Raw genomic sequence first — 23,336 nt, forward strand, 5'->3', positions numbered from 1 at the left:
ATGTGTTTGGTTATTTTAATACATGTCCATTTTATTATTATCCAGTAACACAGATTATTATTACCTAGCTTTGGCTTTGGCTTTGGAAGCGGTGGTGGTGTAATGGTTAAGACGTGTGGATCGAAAGGTCCCAGGTTCGAATCCTACTCGTGCAACATGAGTTTGTATACCAATCTGACTCATGTATAGTAGTTTTCACCGTCCACCACTTACTTCCGATGAAGGAAAAACACCGTGAGGAAACCTGCACACTGGTTGATTCTTATTAACTTGTGTGTGAAATGGAGAAGGCAATGGCAAACTACTCCATTAATAATGCCAAGAAAGTTGTTGTGTATGTTTCATTCCACGTAATAACCTCGACCCTTAGCCAATGAGGAACACGACTATGAAGAGCTTTGGCATCGCCCGCGGTAACTTCCCGCGGGAACAGTTATTTTTCCGGAATAAAAGATTATGTCCTTCTCCATACTTCAAACATGAGCAGATAGAGCATGAAGAGGTATTCTTACCTCTTAAAGGAAGATTTTCCTGTGTTTGTTTCTACAAACACAGGAAAATCTTCCTTTCGCATTTATAATATATTATTAGTTAGGATTATATCGACATGCGACCCCATCCCTATTTCACGGGCATTTGTCGCGCGACGTCACCATTTTTCCCTCGCCGCCATCAGTGGAAAGTTAAAAGCATTGAAAGACATATCGCGGGTTCCTTCCAGGCTCTATTGTTCTCCGCCCTTTGTCCCGCGCCGAATGTTTTAATGTAATTGGCTTTGTGCTATGGGTTTTTATTCCATTTTCCCTATAGTAGGAATCCAAAGTTTCGGTAGTATCGCGAGGTCTATTGTCAAAATGTTGTAAACACACATCAGTTAATTAAATATGTGTATATTTTTAATTTATAATTTTGTTTAATTAACAATATGGCAGAATGCTTATTGGGAAAATTATAATAATTATTTTATTACAAGTATTACATTAATATGCGATATTGTTCATCGAAAGTATATTAAAAATGGACCTCTATTTGGTGGGGATAACGGCGAATTTCCATTAAATTTGATTGACAGCACGTAAGCCCACGTCCTCATTTAGGCAAAGTTTGCAACACGATGCGATGCTATATAGGACATAGGTGTGTACGTACTATACCTATACATAATTTGATATTTTTGCATCGCATCGCGTCGTTTCGTCTCAATGAGAACAGCGCTTTAGGTATTGTGTCAACAGTTAACAGTTTGGAAAGCAATGTACCTAGTGACTTTGGTTGTGCGATTGCCATATTTCTATTTAACCCATGTTTAACTAAACATGGACCAATATAGGTAGGTTAAAAGTTAAATAAATCAATACAAAATAAAATAAAACAAAAATTCTCAATAAAATAACATATTTACGATATTTTTAATGGTTTGCTGTATAAATAAAAGCATAATATTCAAATACTTTAAATAAAAATAAGGCAAAAAGGCCGTCAAAAGTTAATATATTCAGCGCGGAGTATACTGCTCATACTACCCGAACCCGTCTTCTACTTCAGTAAGTGAGTTGGATATAAATTAGGGCATTGTCTGCGAATCTGGAGCGGGACTTTTAACGTCATTCTGCAACGCTGGGGAAAGTGCCAAATACTCGATAATACTCACTCTCTTTCCCTCAATTCGTCCCCTACGAAAGAGAGAAGAAGACAGAAAAGGTTGATTATTAAATCGTTACGGAATTCGTTGCAGAATAAGATTGCTGATCTTGAATGAATTCCTTTTTGTTTTCTCTCTCTTTGGCTGTTGTTGTTTCGCTCTACCGCACAGGACTTTTCTCTATACTCTTGTCTCTAGGATATAGGATCAATTGGCAGCGTGATTCAGCTATCTCCCGACGCAACTGAGATAAACCTGTGAGATAACTATTGAAAATATGAAAGAAATTCATATTTATCTTTGATTATTCACCATTGTTGTACAAATATAGTGTATTTTTATGTTATTTTAGTAAATAATTATATAAATCATAGAAATAATGCTAAAAAGAATAGAGTAATATGTAAGACCTAATACAAATATCATATGTAGAAACTGATCCACTTGGCAAACGACTTTTTATAGGAATATTTTCATATAGAATGGTAAAGAATGAATTAGAATGCTAATTCATTGCAAATTTACTGGTAAATTAATTAAGTTTGAAAAGTATTTTTAATTTTGTTCTACTTTCACGAATCTAAAAATGCTTCAATCAATTAATCTTTACAACATTAAAAAACATCTTCTATATTTACATTTAAAAAAAGTAAAAACGAAGTGACGTGTTGTTGCAGAATATCTCACTTGCTAAGGACAGAGCCGCAGCACGCATTTCTCTCTAGTTTCATAGCGCCCGCCGTGACGTCACCACCGTCTCTTCTACTACTGTGAAATGTGCGATAAAAAACGTACATTTCTTTTCTAATCACAAGTTTATTTAACATTTCTTAAAATGTATAATTTCAACCAGTAACTTTTCAATGTAAATTGTGTGAAAAATATTGTATTTCTAATAAAATATACGTGTGGTGATCCTATAGGCAAATGTCAAAAAAAGTACCTAATCAAATCTACAGGTGGTTGTTTTGTTGTTCAGTATAGTTTTCGCCCAGTCGTAAATGAAATAAGAACTGTGTGTGTCTGGAGTAGGGTAGATAGTCGCTTGAAGAAATAACAGTGGGTGTGAAATCTTATCACCTGTTGATTCTACTAGGAGATCCTCAACAAAATGTTTTGGCGTTGGTTGTAAGTAACTATTTTATGGTTCTAGCAATGTGCTCCATCATTGTTTGTTGTACAATAAATATTCGTGACAAACATCGTCATTTTAAATTTGTATATAATCTAAAACGTGCTTCTTCAGAAAAAAAAATGTGTATACTAACAAATATGTTTTGTTTCATATTACACTATTATGATATTGAACTTAATAATGCACAATTAACCAAGATGTGATTTTTATTATCATACAATACAGAAAGGGCGGTTGGGGTAAAGTTGAAGTGATTTTCATTCAAATTTTCTGGCCTAAATTTTCTGGCCTAATAAAATTCTAAATATTATGGCAACCTATGTCATTTTGAAAAAGAAATCAAGGCATATAATCATAGGTTTGGAGCATATATAACTTTTTTTTAAACACGTGTTAATAATCATAAGTTTTGTCATAAAATAATATGTCAGCTTCTTTTGGGCTATATTTGAGTGATAAAACCAATAAGTCACAATTAAATTATATTAAAATATTGATAACCATTTATCTTGTAAATTTGCATATTACAGACATTAGGCAATTTTGTATGTAAGGCATGCGTAGCAATGGTTAGGTAACATATTATTAATTTAGTTACACATGTATTGCGTTGTTAGTACTACAACAATCACATAAACAGAAATATTTCAGAAACAGATTCTTAAATAAAAATATCAACGGTTCTCAGGTCACATTCACACGGGCGACTTTATACGTACGTTCAAAAATGTTATCGTAGAACGAAGAGTATCAATTTATGCGTTCATAAGGTAACGATTTTTTATCGCAAGTAATTCAGGGGCATTAGTACTTTCCTAAGTCGATACACACAAAAAAATAAAAGTCACCCAATTTTATTTTCCCACAACATACGATTATCGATATGGGATATTAATAATGTATTTATTTTTAGATCCATAGTAAATAAAGAACCGTAACTTGTGACAAAATCTGAACCAGTAACAATGACTCCATCTTACAACATAGGCACCACATCCCTTCGAGGAAGTCCCTTGGGGCTGTATTATCTTGTCGATAGCTAGGCCAATTTCTTTTTACGATTCAATTTACTTGTATTAGTTTTTTATTCGTCGATATAGTGGTTGGGATTAGGATATGTGTACACAGGTTGTCTTTTTCAAAGCCAGTCAACATTTCGCAATAAAATATCGACTTACTTATATTATATTAATATACTTAGTACCCAACCGTACCTATAGTCCGATCAGCTGATCGGTTAATTTATGTGGGAGATAAAAAATGTATTGGTTACCTACAGTATTAGCAAAATTAAGAAAATTCATCAATTTTCTTAATGAGGATGCCAACCTTCAACGTTTAGAATTCCTCAGTGATAACACCGCGACCTCCGCCCTAAAAGATTGCTCTGATCGATACGATACTGCCACATTATAGTATTACAGAAGTGTGACTAAAAAAAACTAAAGAGGCAATTTAAATATAAAATTTAGCAAAAAGGATCTTGTGTGATTTTAAATATCCAAAAATATACAACAATTTTTGCTCATATAGGAGAGCAGAAAAAAATCTAAAATAAGTAACCCAAATAAGTATATATTTTGAACATTTGAAATAAATATATATTAATTTGTATTTCATCTCACTTATGTTTCTCGATTACTTGTTTAAATGTATGCCCAGGGTCAACTTCTGGGTTGTGCAACAACTTGGGAAAACGTGCGACATTTACACTATTACTTTTTATAGTACTTATTAGGAATTTTAAAGTAATCCTGGAGATAATAAAAACAATTGAACAACAATAGGATCGCAATCCCATCGGGTCGCGTGGGAACTGTAATGGAAGTAAATGTTCACAACAGTTAAATTGTTTGTATAAATATAACAATCAAAAAACTTGTAAATGTTAAATTATCTTACAAAATAACAGCAATGAACTAAATTTTTTTGTACACCTCCATGTGAAAAATTTATAAGAAAAACTTCGAAGTGTTATTTCTGAAATATATTTAGTGTATGCCAATGTTCTGGGTGGCGACACGAATATTAAAATTGTCGACAACGATTGTGTTCCGTCTCCATTTCTATTAGATTTGAAATAAAATCACCCACGGGAATTGTGTCCAATTACCTGTTACCTACTTCGGTCTTTCTTCTCTCATTTTACTAAACTGCTGGTTTTCAAATCTGATTTTCAATTCCTTTAACTACGATTCAGATGAATTTATTGATACAATGACGTTGGATACAATAAATATCAATATTTATGTAAATATTTAGTAAATTTTACCCACTGGAAATATATACATGCTTATACATGCTTTAGTACTTGACTAAAGCCCAGAAATCGCACAACCACCGCACGCTTAAAAAGGGGAATTGAATTCGGTAAACCGGCTTTCGCGTAATTGATATTTACTATTTACCGCGTGCAAATAAATCGAAATAGCTCTAGCCGCAATTTGAGGATTTGTTTAGATTTCCCCTGTAATAAAGTAGCTCTTTATTACCAATTATTTATTACAGGTATTCATAAAGAGTTGTTACAAAATTTTTAGACGGTCATTCTTTTATTCTGCTTTCTTGATGAGGATTTTAATATAATCGTGTTGTTAATTATAAACTGCAAGTTGTAAATGAATACCTTTATAAAGATAAACCAAGCTTCCTTAAATATTTAATTACTAATCAATTAATAGTTAATAATGAATGATTCGTAATTTTAATTTATTTTATTCTATGTATTCGTAGGTAGGTATTTTGTTTTTATAGGATTGACAGAAATACATCATCATACATCATCTATGAATATTTGAACTGTCTAACTAACACGGTTCCTAAGATACACCCAGTCCGTCTATCACCAGATGGTGATAGACGGACGGATGGACAGCATCTTAGTAATAGAGTCCCGTTTTCCTTTATGAGTACGGAACCCTAAAAATGAATATCATAAAACAATAAGTACAAGCAAACCAAAGAAACAACAAGTCGTAGAGCGCGGACGTGAGTTCGACGCCTGTCAGCAGATTAGGCCCACAAAGTGAGATCTTGCGCACAAAATATCAGCGCAAATACTGCCGCTCTGTGTTTACCTAACATTTTTATATTTTCCTTCTGGATCTGTATTTAATATTCGATATTCATGAAAAGCACGTTCATGGCCGTCTGTTTTGTTGGTGTGTTTCCCATAGTTTTTTTTTACGATTTCCGTTTATGGGAATTTGTTGAAAAATCCGAAACAAAAATTATTCGTAATCTGTACAAATGAGAAAGTATCGTTCGATGTCAACAATTTCACAAAAAACACACAGTCACATGTAACGAATATAACAATTAAAATAGATGTGGAAAAGCCTCACAAGAAAAAGGAAAACTGGAACTCAATAAAACCAATAGCAGCGACAGGCCCGTGTTTATACAGTTTATTCGTCATTGAATTTCTCGATGTCCTGGGTGGCTATAAAATAAATCCCGCCATAAATAATCGGGGCGCTAACAAGCGTCTCGGGTTCACCAAGTAATATTTCTTGGCTTGTTCGCCATTTTTGTCATAACTCTATTATGTCCGCGAGTGTCGAAATGCGACCGTTCTTCTGATTTATTTATGCTTTTCTCTAAGGATTTCTGCATTAATACAAATCAATATTATGTTATTTGCTATCATTTATAGTGCACTAGCTGAAATAAAATGTCCGATTTATTTTAAACCTTCAATATTTTAAACCGTTAGTAGAGATTAAATGCAATCACAAAAGTTACAAAACATCGTATACATTTTAATGTTCGTAATATATATTATCAATGAATTAGTTAGGCGTACGAGATGAGTGAAAGAAAATAAAGAAAATAATCATAGTTGGTTCAAACCAAACTAAATTTCTTTTGTAAAATATCTGTGACCGAGATATTAACTCTTTTCTAGTCCAGTTTTATAGGGCAAGTGCTATTAGTGCCGTTTTTATGTATGTAGGTCTCGTAGGACAATCTAACAATGCATAGTCAAGCTTTGCTCTAAATAACACAATCCATTGCGTCCTAAAGACAATACACTGAGCGTTCCATCAACATATACGTAATAGGTCGTTACGTCACGTACTTTTATTTATTACATGTTTTATTCAAAAAGCCGCACCGCGCCTACTTTCAACTTGACATTTGGGTTGCCAACTGCTTTGAAGATAGACAATAGCTTATTATTAAATTTAAACCCCAACCAGAGAGTAGTTATAAGTTTGACGTGTCTGTGTATCTGACTGTCTAGGGCATCTGTAGCTGTCCTAAAACCGATATTGACGAAGTTTAAATCTTATCCATGATTGGATGTCGGCATTTTCAATTTATTTGGTCAAATTATATCGAGATTTCAATCAAAATTTATATTATTTTCCATAAAAATATTTTTTTTATCAGCTAGGGTATAGTGAACATAATATGATTCCTCTACTGTATGTTTGACGTATTGTTTAATTTTAAATATATTTTTGTGTAAACTTTGTATCAAGGCGAAGAAACACACGACATACAGCGTTGTGTAGAGGATACAAGGGATCAAGGAGGCGAACTAAATAATGTGCAAATTCGTATAAATGACGCCATTAAGTTTTGTGTGAATAACGTTGCATTCCCGATCCGTGATGCCGATCAGTAGGGAGTCGGGAAACAAATTTATCCGACAATTGTAAATCAATTAGAGAGGGTGGTTTTGCTGGGTGGTCGTAAACGCGACCCGGTGTACAGGGACGGAATTAAAACGCTTGAATTATTGACTTATCTTATTTTTTTATTATAAAAACTCTTTTCAATTCTATATACCTATTAGACGGTATGCAGGTTAAATCTGATTACAATAACATTTATTATGAAAAATAATCAATAAGTCGGCTGTACGGCGTATGTACTAAGCTTGCATTTGATGCAAGCACTAAGCTTGCATTTATATGTCTATATTATATTTTTTAAACATACAAATAAAGTACTGTTAGGTTTTTTCTTATTTATCGATCTATGGGTGGTAGTCATCAAAGTCATGTCAGATACCTTTAGGCACACTAAATATCAAAATAATAACCAATTAGTTTCTATTTGAGAGGGTTAATTTCTAACACTGGTGTCAGATTTTATTCAAGTCGCTTAAAGGCAATTTGCTAGTTCTATTGAAATAAAATTTCTTTAACTGTAATTACTTAATACCAATAATAAAGAATACCTCTAAGTAATCTACCAACAGCTTAACGATGTTAGTTGGTGGCATGTTGTTAATTAATTAATTAAGAAAGCATAGCGTTCCTCTCTGGATGAGATATTCATAGTGGGGAAGTTGAAGTGCATATTGTGATCTAACACCCCACTCTTCACGTCTCAACCAGGAGCTCTGTCTTCTACTTGGATAAGAAAATCATAAAATTGAAAATTAATATTAACAATATATTTTTCGCGATACATGATACGATACTGCTCGTAGTTTGTAACTTTGAATTGACGTTTATAATTTAAAATTTAGCGAACCCTGGGCCGATGCTCAATGGAGGCAGTGCAAATGCGGAAAAAAGGTTAATTTGAGAGACAGACTATAACATAAAACTTAGTATTGCACCCATAAATATATTTGATGATGTGTTTCTTTGTGTGTTGTAATTGTTTCTGTATTTGTGTCGTAATTGTTTCTGTATTTGTGTCAACACAATACACACAGAACCACATTATAAAATGTATTTTTGTGTGTACAGTTAAAATAAATAAATGAAGATGTAGGGTAACTTGAAATACGGTCGACTATACGTACTATGTTAAATTTCGGTTAAATCAGCTCAAAGTAGAAACTTTGACGTGCAATATCCCGTAAAAGCGAAGTTACCAAACTAGAAGCCGAGCTTACATTATCTTATAATATTGGCTGCCTTGCGCTTCTATACCTAAATAATTGTAGTAACGTTTTTGGTTTTAGTTAGATTTTTTCTTATATGTGTTTCACCTACGTGAAAACGCACACAAAAAACTTTCTCCTAACATACGTTTTATAAATTTCCAATCATATCCTAAAACGAATTATATGTACATTTTTGTAGTCCTAGTAAAAATAAAATTGTAAAATTTATTCATAATATACCTATCAATAATATTACAAATTAAATTAATATAAATCAATAAAAATAAGGTATGAAAATTATATATTATTACTAACTAAACTTTAAACTTACACAAATAGGTAGCACAAACCATTACTTACAGGACACCTCTGAAACTTCTGAAAATGTTATGGTTCGTATAAAAATCTAAAGTTGACAAAACCCATTTATCGGCTAAAAAGTTATAATGGACGTCGAAAGATAAAACATCGAAGCTAGCAATTTAGTTACGGAGTTAAACGACAAAATAACTGTATCCATTATCGAGGCATGAACACAGGGCCCAAACAGTAATTACGATATTTGAATGACGTCACATAATTATAGACAGCGCGTAGGGTGCATTAGTACGACAATGAAACTGCGAGGGGAGCTATACAAAACAGGTTTTAGTCATTTTGTTATCTGACTTTACAATCGTCATATTAATCTTTGGTATTTTAACCAAATATTTTATTGGCTTCAATGATTGAAATATTACATTATATTTTTTGGATAAAAGCTGTTGAAGAGGAATCAGGATCGGAATTAATAACAAATAATGTTTTGCTGAATCTGTAATTTTCTTTGCTTGACATAAACCAAACAATCAACAAGTAGGTTGCCTCGACTACTCGTCTCTATAGACTAAATTAGGGCGGCCAACGTCTGCATCGACCGATAGAGTAAATAAGGCTGCCTACACTGTTATTAAAATACATTATTTTACTTTGTCATGTCTCATGTGGGCGCGTTCCCGGTCAGAGCCTAGCAGCTAGCGACCGCATTTTGTCTCTACTTCGCACGGATTTTTTTCTCTTCTTCACCATCCCATCACATAAGTACATATTTTGCTTTAAGGCAATCAGAATCTCAATCATGCCCAACTAAACGGATTTCGATGAAATTTGGTACAAGGGTAGAATATAACTAGGGATATGTACTTTTTATCCCGAAATTTCCACAGGAACAAAGGCTCGGGGCGTAGCAAGTTGAAACAAAAAGACACGTGGATTTTGCATAGAGTACTATTTCTATACTCTTAACAATTTGTACAATCAGTGTCAGCGAGAGCCGTGAGCACTCTGGCGCAATTACGCATCGCAATTGAATTATCTTCACCGTTGCATGTCACCGCCGTTGTTTGCAAACTATCCCGACACATGTCCAATGCTCGATAAAATGTTTCGCAAAAATTCACAACCACCATTCAGATTAGAGGCGGACAAAAAATTTTTTTAAAACGGATCTTCTAAAATATTTATAGGTATCCGAAAATTTTACTGTGATAAGTACATATTGTAATTGTAATGTAATGATATTTTTTGATAAACTCAATTAGCAAAAGTACTTTTTGTTGCGTCAGCAATACATCAAACTACCCAAAATTAATAGCAATATAGCCTTTATATCCGACGTAGGGTTACAGATTACTTATTGTATAATATACTTACTTTAGAAGAATTTTCTCCACCAAAAAACTAATTCTATTTGCAATAATAATTTCTTTCACTTGATATTGGTATTGACATTTACTTGTAGATAAATTTAGTTAAATTTTGTTTTAGCATATATATACTTCATGTTGACAGGGTTAATAAATTGGATGTAATGTAATATCCAACTTAGGTAATATAATAAAGTCTTTTTTAATAATAAATGTGACGCATGATTCCGAAGGGCCCCGGCGTCAAAGCGGAGTCATCGGTGTGAAAATTCATTTTTCCGCTGACAAAAGTAATAAATGTGGCTATCTGTTCGCGTCCCCCATTTCGTCGGTGGTAATGAATCGTTGCATAAAAGGCATAACCAAGTGGAAAGGACGGGCGACGCTCTCATTGCAACATATACATAGCACAGAAGTTACATCACTTATGTATACTGTGCATTTGTGAAATATTCCTATAGTTCCTAAATCTTTAATTTTTTTTGTTTATATTTTGTAGACGATTTTTTTCTTAAAGTGGACGCGGTTTCGGTAGGTTGCGGCTGATTAAAATAATACTTTTGATGAAGCCACCGAAGTAACTTGTTTCTGTCAAGAATATTTTTAGTACCCAATAGATCGACATCGACACATTAAACATTTTTTTTTTCAAATACCGTATAATGTAATCTTCCAAATCTATCCTGTAAATTATGTTTAGAAATATACGTTTAAGGATGTATGATCACAGAACTTTGTTTTGTTTATTATTTCATGTTGAAGGTACCATTTTTTGTTATTTCTATATCGTCAGTATTCTGTAGACTGCGCCAATCAGCTTGAGATAATGTGTTTAGTTCTCGATCCCTGCCCGACATGTCTGCGATGGCAAGAGGGATGCTCTAATTCGATGCGAAATATATTATCAGTGATCCAGAATCCATTCGTTAATTCTTAGTTTCAAATTAAAATATCTACGTATATATATAAACAAAGCATAACGACTTTGTTAAATATACCTTAATTATATGTAAGTGATTTTTACATTACAGATTCGTTGTCATATTTTGTGACACTAGTATTATAACATCTTAAACGGAATAATGTTGAAATAAAATCTATATTGACTTAACACAGTTAGGCAAAGGTAGGTATCGATATTCAGGAGTTAAGAAAGACTAGAGAACTACTCTGAATGAATACAAACATTTATCTTGCAGTCATATAAAATATAATAAACATGTGTAATAGAAAGGGAAGTGTTTATAAAGGGGCTGCCTGGCGCAGGTGGTAATCGTATGAGTTTGATATTCACTCGCTTTTTAATCGTATTTCCTGTGCGAGATGTGCAGCCAATAAAGTTCCAATTAAAGGAAAATAGCGAGCTGCCGTCATAGCACTAGTATTTTTTAGTTTTTTAAAAGGTATTAGTGCTGTCGAAGTCCAGGAAAAGGGTTTTGTTATTCGTTTTTGTGAAGCGTATTTTTGCAATGTGAAATTATATTGTACAAATAGAAATAACATTAATTTACAACAATAAAATATGTGTTACAAAAATGTTCTTTCTTGTATATCGAGTGTGTTATTGCTCATCTAGTGGTACCAGATTTTATTCGACAGAAGGCATCTGACATGACTTTAACTTTATTATTGTGCTCCTTAGTTCTCTTTGTCGTATAACAATATTAACAGGGAAAAATTGTTCCAGAAACTCACAATATGAGAACTTCCACGTGGAACAAAAGGGATACGATCAGATGTACGATGGCGAAGATCTGGAAACACCACCTTCTCCGAATCGACCACCGCCTAGACCTATAGGTGAGGAAATCTAACATGTTCCATTTCTTTTAAACCTTATGCATAAACGTTTTAAGTTGTGAGTATGAAGTGATTTCTAATATAGTGCTGCAGGTATGTGTAATATATCAAAAGAACTTAGGAATGATCAGATTCCATTTCGATTTTTTTATTTACAACTAGCGACCTGGGCCGGTTTCGCAGTAGGTTATAGACTTACAAGAACAATTTATTCCCTTTAATTTATATTATATTATTAAGTATAAATTGTCTAAATAACAGTGATAACTACAACAAAATCTGATGCATTGTGTAAATGAAGAAACCTTAGAAACAGATAGACGCGGATGACAACTTTGTTTATTACTATTTAATGACTACGATATTCTGATCACGATGTTTGTTTGATAGACAAATACGTGCGTGCGGAATGTCCATGTATGAGCGCGCGATACACGGTGGCACTGCTGGCCTGCTTCGGCTTCAGCATCATGTTCGGCATGCGCTGCAACATGAGCATGGCCAAGCTCAAGATGATGGAGAAACACAATGTAAGTTGTTTGATAGACAAATACGCGAGCGGAATGTCCAATTTTCCATGATTGATGACGGTGCTGTGCTACGCTGTACGCGTGCTGTGCTGGCCTACTTCGGCTTCAGCATCATGTTCGGCATGCGCTGCAACATGAGCATGGCCAAGCTCAAGATAGAGAAACACAATGTAAGAAGAGTTAGGCGATTGCTGTTGTTGCTACGTTGCAGATTTATAAGTTTGTTCCCTTGAGAATGAAATAAATTTACATAACGGAATGAAGTGAAGAATATAAATTTATATCATCCAAACAATGATAAGGTTTCTCCCGCAAACTTTAAACTATTAAATGAGAATATTTTTTAATAAATTTTATGTAATCCAATCCAAATTTTATGTAATATTAACTTGAGTAAAGTAAATTTCAAAGTTATATACTTATTCGTAAAAGTTCTTCTTATTGAATGAGCTGACGCTTGAAAGAAGATTCTTGGAAATCTAATGAACGATCCCAAGTCCATTCAAGACTGCAAGAAGTTTTGCTGTCATCTCTTTTATTATGAAGATTGAGTTGAGTAGTAAATGGGTCACTAGAGGGTCCGTTTTATGGTAGTTTATAAGTACTCAAAGTATAGATTATTTCCCCGGAGATTAATATACTTAGTCAGGTACTCTTTTTACAAAAAAACTTTCATTCAGAACTCATTCAGATTTCAGAACATAAAACTACTGGGATTAGAAATCTAAAATTAATGTAGGTAGTTATATAGGTTCCTAGGTAAGTGTAGGATAGCACTAAAAAGGGGGCCCAAAAATATAGAATTTAGGAAAGCACAAAAAAAAATTTTTTGCGCGGGTATACAGTCGCATCGCTAGTATCTTTATATTCTTACAATTTACCTCGAAAAGAATAATAAAGTATAAGATTGTTATTAATGAGTCTTATGTTGTTTTAGACATCAGGTGGAGTAGAGGAAGACACACCTTTTGAATGGAGTGTGGAAGTAGAATCGTCGATAGATTCATCATATTTCTTTGGGTACCTAATAACTCAGGTACCTGGTGGGTTTCTGGCGTCAATGTATCCAGCCAACAGAATCTTTGGGGTTGCCATTGCCATATCCTCTGTTTTAAATATGGCAATCCCTGGCGCTATGTCTATTGGGCCAGCTGCTGTAGTTATGCTGAAAATAGCACAAGGATTTGTTGAGGTAAATACTTGTTGTTAGAGTTTAAATTTAACATGTTTAACTTGGGTTGCGTAATTACCTTAGATACCTTTAGTAAATAATTACTAACACTTTTAGTTTAAGTCCAACTTTTTGTTATTATTGTATTATGTAACTCTTTTTAATAAAAATATTAAAAAAAAAACAATATAATTATTGTAAACTATTAAAATTGGTTTGTTTGTTCCATTTCTCTGTAATACGGAGGCTCATACATAATATGCAAGCTTCTTGCATAATTAAATCTAAACATGTTATCTAAGTCCATTTATAAATATCGTGTAGGTTTTTAGATTAGAAAATGAATACACACCCTTTATGATGTCAATGTCACGAGAATGATACCCGATTGTTCGTAACAACTGTAATGTCACACGTTTAAATTTTCAACATTCGGCATTCCCGACGTGCCCGTGCATGATCAAGCTTATTAGCGATCCTCGGTTGGGAGGCCCTGGCAGCGACGGATGCAAGCCCCGTCACGTTTGGATCTTACGCCCCTCTCTTTGTATTCCATTTGAATATAATTCGACACATCAATTGTCGCATAAATAGATTTGTACAATTAACTTCACATTTCACTGCTGATTCGTAATGCGCTCAATTTTGAATGAGAGTTATCTATAATTGATATCTGTCTATAAACAAGGTTTTTTATAAAAATGTCATTTTTGATATAAGCTTTTATTGTTGTAAAAATCATTTGCATGGTATTGAGGAGTTCTCATGTCTGGAGCCGTTCCTGGGTGCATCATCAGGCCATGATTATCATAACTATACATTGTCAAATTAAATGTATGTACAAAAAGTCAGCTCAATCGGTTCAAGATTGCTTCAAAATTTAGTTGCAAGATTCCACTCGAAAAATACGGAAGTTACATTGCAAGATAAATTGTAAAAAATGCTTGTAAAAAATGAGCACAATTTGAAATACATTTATTTAAAAAATCAATATATTGTTATTAGAAAATATATAGATATCTGCTACCGATTCAAGCTCAAGTACAGTCGTCATCGAACTCGAAATACAAAGCGTCTTCGAGATTATTGGGGACCGTTACCATGGCGATGTATTTGCTCCTCGTATATCCTGGATTACATGATGCGTGATGTACATAACCTATTCAGTTAAATTCGTTTTGCAAGCGATCTTTTTACATACTTTTATTTAGTTTCACTTGTCCCGAATGTTTGTCTGTCGGTAATAAAATCTAGCAAGTTAAATTTCATCTACTTCCGCTTGTACTACAGAGTTGAAATTTTCCATGTCACATCAGTTTCCGTGACAATGCATTATTATGATAATGCATGTCAGCATGACCTGATGGTACATCCAGGATCGTCTCGAGACGAGGGAAAACCCCAACGGTTTACTGTCTGTCACGCGTTGAACGCCTCAAGATCTTTCTGACGACAATGAAATCTTGTGGCAAAAATTTCATTTTCATTAACTAGTTAAAATATAAATTTACGATTATTAAGTTTGGAACTTTGCAAACTGCAGCTATTATAACTACATATGCAATAGCATCACGATAGTTTGGAAAATACTCGTATGTACATAATTTTTTTTTGTTTGTTAAAATTTTGTAATTGTAAAGTTTATTTGGTAAACTTTACAATTACGAAATTTTAATTCAATTATCTACCTGTTATGAAAGAGCGGAGCCTCCTAGTACAAGCACAACCTGCTTAAAAGGAGTCTCCCACAACGCATGTGTTTACTGTAGATTTAATTACCCAACAAACTTTTTTATTTATTTCTTTTTATTTTACCCGTACATAGGTATTTTGTAAGACACTGTATTATTTCACATAGGGCGTGACGTATCCCTCCTGCCACGGCATCTGGCGAATGTGGGCTCCCCCGCTGGAGAGATCACGGTTAGCCACTATGGCGTTCTGCGGGACTTATGCTGGCATCGTAATCGGCATGCCACTGTCTGGTCTTCTCACGGATTACATCGCTTGGCAAGCGCCCTTCTATTTCTACGGCGTCTCCGGTGTTATTTGGTGAGACTTTCAAATGTTACTTTAAAAACTTCCAGTTTTTAATTCAGTTTTTAAAAACTCCTAATTGCATGAGTTGTTAAAGGATACAGGTTTAGCTACGACGTCTTTATTATACGAAAGTTTTTTGATTTGTCCTGTTTTTTATTTTTATATTGTCAGAATTTAGTACTAGTGTCGTATCCTATTTTTTTTAAAGTGGCGTGTGCCTGAAAGAAGGTCCATCTCATTTTTAAGGGACACATAGTCTTAGCAGCTGAAAGGCATCAATTGAATTTCTAGATAATCTTGACGTCAGTCAATCAGGTAAAAATCTGAGCTAAATCTTCAAAATACAAAAGTATTTTTTCAACTGAACTGATGATATTTTCGTAGCTTCACAGCATCACAGATGCAAATGTAGTCATAAATATGCGGAGATGTGTGAGTGAGATACAAAATGAAAAAGTTACAGCATCTCATTTGATATTGTGTCCCCAAGGTACATGTTATGGTTGTGGCTGGTGTTCGAGCGTCCAAGCAAGCACCCTCACATCTCAGGCAAGGAGCTCACGTACATCGAGCAGTCCCTGGGCACCGCCACGCAAGCCGCCATGCCTGGTTTCTGGGCGACTCCGTGGAAGGCGTTTGCGACTTCACCACCCGTAAGAATTTATCACATCACTAGTTTTCGCTCGTGACACGCGCTTTCTACGACCAGTATCTTTGGGTATGCGTTGACTGTCAGTCATCTCCAGAAGAGTTTTATATATATTGATGATTATGTAACTATTACTTTAAAGTTTTGTGTTGCAGTTTGGGTTTAGCCAACACTTATTTTCTTACTTTCTTTCAAAGTGCTGCAATGTCATTGCTTGCTTATATTTATTATAAAAGCACAAATAACTACTGAAATTGTGTTAATTGTTTCAGGTATACGCCATCATTGTAGCCAATTTCTGCAGAACATGGAATTTCTGTCTCCTCGTCATTTTTCAATCAGCGTACTTCAACACAAGATTTAACATGCAAATCACTGAGGTGAAAATTCTATTGTAATATTATATTGCTGATGCCTGATGATATTTTTGTGATAGAAATATAGCTGTAATAATTTCATCAATCTAAATAACGTAACTATCAAATCAATTCCATTATCGTTTAGAAATGATCACTTTATTCCATGTATTAACAAAAAGAAAAAAAAACAATCTTTTAAATGCTTTATCTATATAATGTATTCGTCAAAGTAATAAAGTGGGTTGCATCAGTCAATTTTGACATTAACTTTAACTTGAGCAGAAAACTTCAGCAGCGCGCGGCGGCGCGTAAGTAAGTCGACGTGAAAGTTGACTGGTGTAAATTTCACTTGTTTTTTATTTAATAAACATTTGTATCAGTCTGGGTTCGTGGGTGCAATACCGCATCTGATCATGACGTCACTGGTACCCATCGGCGGTTGGCTGGCCGACTATTTGCGCAAGAACAACATCATGACGACGACAAACGTGAGGAAGCTCTTCAACTGCGGCGGCTTCGGCCTGGAAGCCTTCTTCTTTGTTCTCGTCGCTTACGCTAACAACAAGGTGCTTAGTTCTTCTTATTCTTATAGAATTGTATCTGTTTATTTCTTATTGAGTCTGTTTGTAATTAAAATCTGGCGTAAGTTCTTTTGAATTGCTTAAATTAATCTGAAATGGCTTTAACTTGACTTGAGGAACACCAAAGTGGTTCACCTAGGTGGTAATCGATCGGTCGATGAATTGGCAGTATATGAGTTTAGATTGATATGCAAAATCAGGCTTTAAGTCGAGAAATTGTTCTAATGTTCTAATTCCTCTTCCATTTACATGTAACTAAATTTCTTGTATCAAGTTATTTATTTTGTTAGCGATTTTGGGGTCATCATCTACATTTTATCTAAAATATTTTTTCTTTATTCCTATCCTGTAGTACTCGGCAACGATCGAGCTGACCTTAGGGGTAGCTTGCAGTGGCTTCGCTATATCCGGTTACAATGTGAACCATCTGGACATTGCACCACGATACGCCTCTATTCTCATGGGCCTATCCAACGGCATCGGCACCATTGCTGGCTTTCTTGTGCCCATCGTCATAGACTACATCACACAGGATATCAAGGTAATATAAGTACAAGATAATAAATAATGATTTACGTGAGTTCGTAATTTTTACACCAACAATTTTTAAACAGTTATAAAATTTGTACACAATTTCGTATTATCGTTTAGTGTCACAATCTTGATAGTGGGAAAGTAATTTTTTTTTAAAATAAAGTACGCATTTTTGATACTACAAAATAACATATTTTTGATATCTCTTTAATTTCTGATTTTCATGGTATCAACCAACCAAACCAGCACAGCCGAAATAATTCCCGATTCAAAACAGATTCGAGCGCGGCTCCCAGCACCTTCACACCAAAGCCTTTTATTAAACAATCGCCACCCTCCACGATATTGAGTAACTAAACAAAAAGGATGTTCGTCCGTGGCTAATTTAAAAAAGAAAATCTCTCGCCTGCCGCGTGCGCTGAATACCAAATGAACAGTTTGTGGGTGTGCGGTGATGCGGCAACGCATACCGCACCAATAACGAATGAATAGATATTGCTCTTTTTACTTTCAGTTACTTATAAAGTTTGTAGTTATAGTCTGTCAAGAAAATGAATAAAACGGATTTTTAACGAACTACATTTTTGCCATTGCAATACGAATGATCAAGACAAAGTGTTGCCAGCTAAATATAGAAGACAGCGCCCACAGCGCCTTTATTTTCTCCACTTTCTTGATAGACTGTTACTAGCTACCTGCCATAGAGTTATGAACATGCACGATGAACAATCACTATGCACTACCTACCTGAGTTCTCCAAGAAAAGCCTCTGTGAACTTATTTTGTGAACCTTAATCACTGAAATGTAAATTACGGTTTCGTGTCTGTACGACGTACCATAGACTAATGATTAAAATTTGCGTAATGAAAAAAAAAATCACCGCATAAAGATAGCCAATATCTTTTCTGTAAACTCTCTCTTTCATAAGCGTTTTCCCGGTTCCTACTTCAGACGTTGAGCGGTAGAGCCCATCCACTTTCCTACTTTTTCATTTTCACTTTGCACGGTTGTCGGCATCCCTAGTTGTCAGTGTGTGGCTTTTCTGTAAACTATATAGTTTTATTGTAATACTCGGAGGGAACTGAGCACTCTATCACCAGTGAGAGCTGTGAAACGCACGACTGCTTCGCTATGGTGAATATGAATATTAAGACTTCAAACTGGAACTGAGTGGTGGTACACAATGTGATTCAATTTATTTTCTGTCCACAATCCACAGTGATATCGATGCCGCCATGAAACCGAATTAGAATTATTTCAAAACCAATAATTATTTAGAGATAATTGATATGCCGTAGAAATAAATGTTATAATTACCTGTTCCTATCTATTATAAATAAATAAATATATTAGGACAAATAACACAGATTGAGCTAGCCCCAAAGTAAGTTCGAGACTTGTGTTATGGGATACTAACTCAACGATACTATATTTTATAACATATATATAGATAAACATCCAAGAGATCCAAGAAAGGCCCGGGGCCAATCAGAAAAAGATCATTTTCCATCTTGACCCGACCGGGGATCGAACCCGGGACCTCTCGGTTCAGTGGCAAGAACTTTACCACTGCGCCACCGAGGTCATCAATTATTATTATTATTATTTCATATTTTATGAACTTTAACCTAACTAGTTGTTCCCTACGAACTTAGACCTCGCGTACACAATACATTTTTGATGAGTTTTTACAAAATTGTAAATATTTCAAAAACGATTTTGATACCCAACTTAAAAGTCCTATTGACAGATCCTGCATACCTTTTAAATTTCATCAAAATCAGACCAACGGTTCGAAAGTTATTGCGTTACAAACATACATATACACAAAAAATATATTTTTGCCCCAAGTAGAATTATCTTTGATATTAACTTGCTTCACTCATAATTAAAGATTTCTGTTTCCTCACGCTGTCGCAGCCACCGTGGTGGCGCTAGTCTCGCAATGTTGCCAGCATACAATTACTTATTCATTCCTATTGTGTCTAACATCAGGAGAACCGCGAGAAGGCAATAACAGAATGGCGTGCAGTGTTCTTAATGGGAGCTACAGTACATTTTATCGGCATCACCATATACGGCATATTTGCGTCAGGGGAGTTGCAACCCTGGGCAGAACCAGCGCCGGCTTACGTGACGCCCGTCAAGTCTTTGGATCATGAAACGACTTTTGTAAGTATTAAAACCTTGTACTTTTCCTCTAGAATCGTTGATATAACCCATAACGGATAGTCGAATATGTCCAATAAATAAATCATCACAACATTCTGGATAAATAATGATACATTTAGGATTGCATAACCAAGGTTATAATTGTCAAGGAAGTAATCGCCTCTGTTTTAATCTATGTATTAACCATGACCTTTAGTTAAGCCGTAAGGATTCCAATAGGCGTCGAAGTGATCTATGATTAATCCTTATGACTATAATTTTTTTTTAATCAGACGGAGACATCAGCAGTAAAGGGCAGTGGTCCACCCGCGTACGGTTCAATTGCTCCCCCTAGGCCCCCGCCGCCCCCGCAGCAGCAACACGTGCCCAATAACCCCTTCGTCTCAGGAGCCTTCTACCAAACCGAGCCTGTACAACCCCCGGCGCAGGCCTACCAAGATCTCACCGACGATGGCACATACTAAACAATAATCATTTCTTCCGATGAGTTAATGTGAATATATCTAGTAAAAATTGTTGCAGATGTCTATAATAACCATTATTTACTTTGTGGAAAATTCACAGAAAATATCTGTAACCTCCAAATCAGCAGCTTTTAATTTCACATTAAAGGTAATTATTAAATTATAGATATTAGAATTTCGATAAATATTTTTTAATCGTTTCGAGAAGTGGCAAGTTTTGTTTCCAACGCGAAATACTATCACGTCATCTAACATCAATGTAGATAGAAAATAATATGTAATTTTACCTAAGTACTTATTGTTCCCAACAATTTCATAGTTTGTATAGCAACGATTTAATATTAAATGTCGTAATAAAATTTGTAATTTTGACCAGTAGAAATAATGAAATACTTTATAAACAAAATGACACTCTAACAAATAGAAGACCATCGTAAACAAATAGAAGAAATAATATTGAATAGGGCTCATAAAAAGATTTAACAAAAACATAACAAAATTAAATGGTGTATTTTTATTTCTACTGGAACCAATTTAAAATTATATGTAACTAATAATGTTATAAAATTGGCGCTATCTTACTCTTTATATGTTGAATGTTAATTTTGATGTTTGTTATATTATCTTGTAAAGGCAAGGCATATCATTGACCTGAAGTGCTAAGATTTCCGGTTTTTGTGATGAAACACTTATCACTATGTAAAAACCGAAATTACTTTAAAATAATTACAATATATTACATATTTTTACTTTCCCTTTTTTTACAAAATACAATATTAATGTATATAATAAGCATTTTCTGTGATTAATTTCAGTTAATTATTATTTTTAGTTTTGTGAGACGCCTACTTTCACAAATATGACGTAAATTTTACAATATAATATTTTAATATGAAGTAAATCACGTCATATACATATATAGATATATGGGCTGGTTATATAGCGAGAAAAACGGAAAAAATCTCGTGGTGTAGACAACTGTAAGAGTGGACACTATTGGGTAGATAACGTCCAGCAGGAAGACCACAAATGAAAGACTACATCAAAAAGATAACGGGCAAAAACTGGATCTTAACTGCCCAGAAAAGAACTCTTTTCGGCAGGTACTAAAGGAGGCCTACACCAAATCTTTGGTTGAGTAAAGCTAAAAAGCAGAAAGAATAAGAAAATCGCATGTGTCATTGATATTTGATATATGTTGTAATAAGTTTCCAGCCTTCCTTATACTCGTAAAACATAGATAAAACAAATTAGAATATTTTTATTTATTAATCCCGTTACTTAAAATGTCATGTTAAAGTGTTTCTTCACAATTTGTTAATTTGTAGATATTTTCTTGTTCTTTTTTTTAAATTAATTATTTATTTTACACTACTATATTACTTCATACTACGAAGTATTATTGGTCTAACTAATCTCTTGTTACTGAGTTTCATAATGTTGTTGTAAAATGTTTATAAAAATATTTAAGAAAAATAGTATTGTACTTATTCACTTGATCGCAATGGATGTATATTTACGTTTACTTTTAGATGTAGGAAATTAAAAAAAGATGTTAAATAACAAAATGGGAAGTAGTGTAATCATTTGTTCTTTATTTAATGACATTATTCATATCAAAATGTAAAAAAAAATAGAAAAATGCTTTGTGATTAAAAAAAATGTTTATTATTGAAAGAATTGTATGTTAGTATCATGAGTATAGTCACACTATTTCGTATAATTATCGTTGTGAATTGTAATTTTTAATATAAAGACCTTCTATTTTCTTTCTCGCTTACATATATTAAAATTACGGTAATTATAAAAATGTAATTTACAATAAAATCCACGAAGCACACATTTCCCTTACTTTTTTATTAAACCAAATTATAATAATATGTTGTATGTCGCTTATACGTTATATTATCGCGTCTATTCGTATGCAGATATTTGTGTTTAGAGACAAATACATTTATTTACCCTATAAGAGGCTAGACTACCTATGCTAAAGTTATAATAAACACTCACCACTTACACTTGTGATAATAAATGTAAAAAGCTTGTAAATAAAAACTAATGGCAGTAGCTGCTCCATACAATACATAAGCATGTATATATAAACAATGTAATAAATTAGTATATAGCTGAAGTATTAAAATAATATTGCATGCATTTTTTTTTCTTTTCTTGTTCATTATTGTTTAGTAACTCATATACCTTGTTGTATAAAGTTGCACATTATTTGTTTTCTCTTTTTCCTATTTTAAAATATTTTTCATTTTTTAATCTTATAATTTCAAAAAAAATCGAAAACCTTCAGCGTAGACCCGTTTTTCGTAAGTTCAAAATTTATTTGAGACGATTTGAAAAGCATGTCGTTAATTTTATGTTCGTTGACGTGGGTATATACTTATTTAAATAAATTTTAATAATAACACTAATTTTAATACTTAGTTAATATTTTAAACACTCTTCTACGGTGACTACAATGAAGCGCACTGTTTGCACAATTTGCACATATCTCTTCCTCACAGTATGATTTGGAGTAGGTATGCGCACATTTTAATAATTCCATTGCATATTGCACAGCACTTGCATATTTCAATTGGCAGTAGGAATCGAATATGGATAATAAGACTAATGTTTCGTGGTTGAACTAAAATTGAAATTTTGAGCTCAACATTGACAATACGTTTTGTATAAGTATTTTACGTTTATTTATGAAAAGTGGTAATACAAT

At 33.8% G+C, this 23,336-nt stretch overlaps 1 protein-coding gene across 3 annotated transcripts in view; it reads left to right on the forward strand.

Annotated features, from left to right (window-relative positions):
• VGlut (Vesicular glutamate transporter) overlaps positions 1–21,840 on the forward strand; it is an 81,764-nt gene extending 59,924 nt beyond the window's left edge. For all 3 annotated transcript variants that reach the window (XM_053757091.2, XM_053757089.2, XM_053757090.1), the window contains 10 exons: positions 12,001–12,113; positions 12,504–12,643; positions 13,581–13,835; positions 15,673–15,866; positions 16,345–16,507; positions 16,776–16,883; positions 17,243–17,428; positions 17,796–17,984; positions 19,974–20,150; positions 20,423–21,840. In XM_053757091.2, coding sequence (XP_053613066.1) covers positions 12,001–12,113; positions 12,504–12,643; positions 13,581–13,835; positions 15,673–15,866; positions 16,345–16,507; positions 16,776–16,883; positions 17,243–17,428; positions 17,796–17,984; positions 19,974–20,150; positions 20,423–20,614 — 1,717 coding nt within the window. In that variant the 3' untranslated portion in view covers positions 20,615–21,840. The remainder of the gene's footprint in view (positions 1–12,000; positions 12,114–12,503; positions 12,644–13,580; positions 13,836–15,672; positions 15,867–16,344; positions 16,508–16,775; positions 16,884–17,242; positions 17,429–17,795; positions 17,985–19,973; positions 20,151–20,422) is intronic.
• Positions 21,841–23,336: the final 1,496 nt, after the last annotated feature.

This window comes from Plodia interpunctella, chromosome 16, assembly GCF_027563975.2.
Source record: "Plodia interpunctella isolate USDA-ARS_2022_Savannah chromosome 16, ilPloInte3.2, whole genome shotgun sequence".
NCBI lineage: Eukaryota > Metazoa > Arthropoda > Insecta > Lepidoptera > Pyralidae > Plodia > Plodia interpunctella.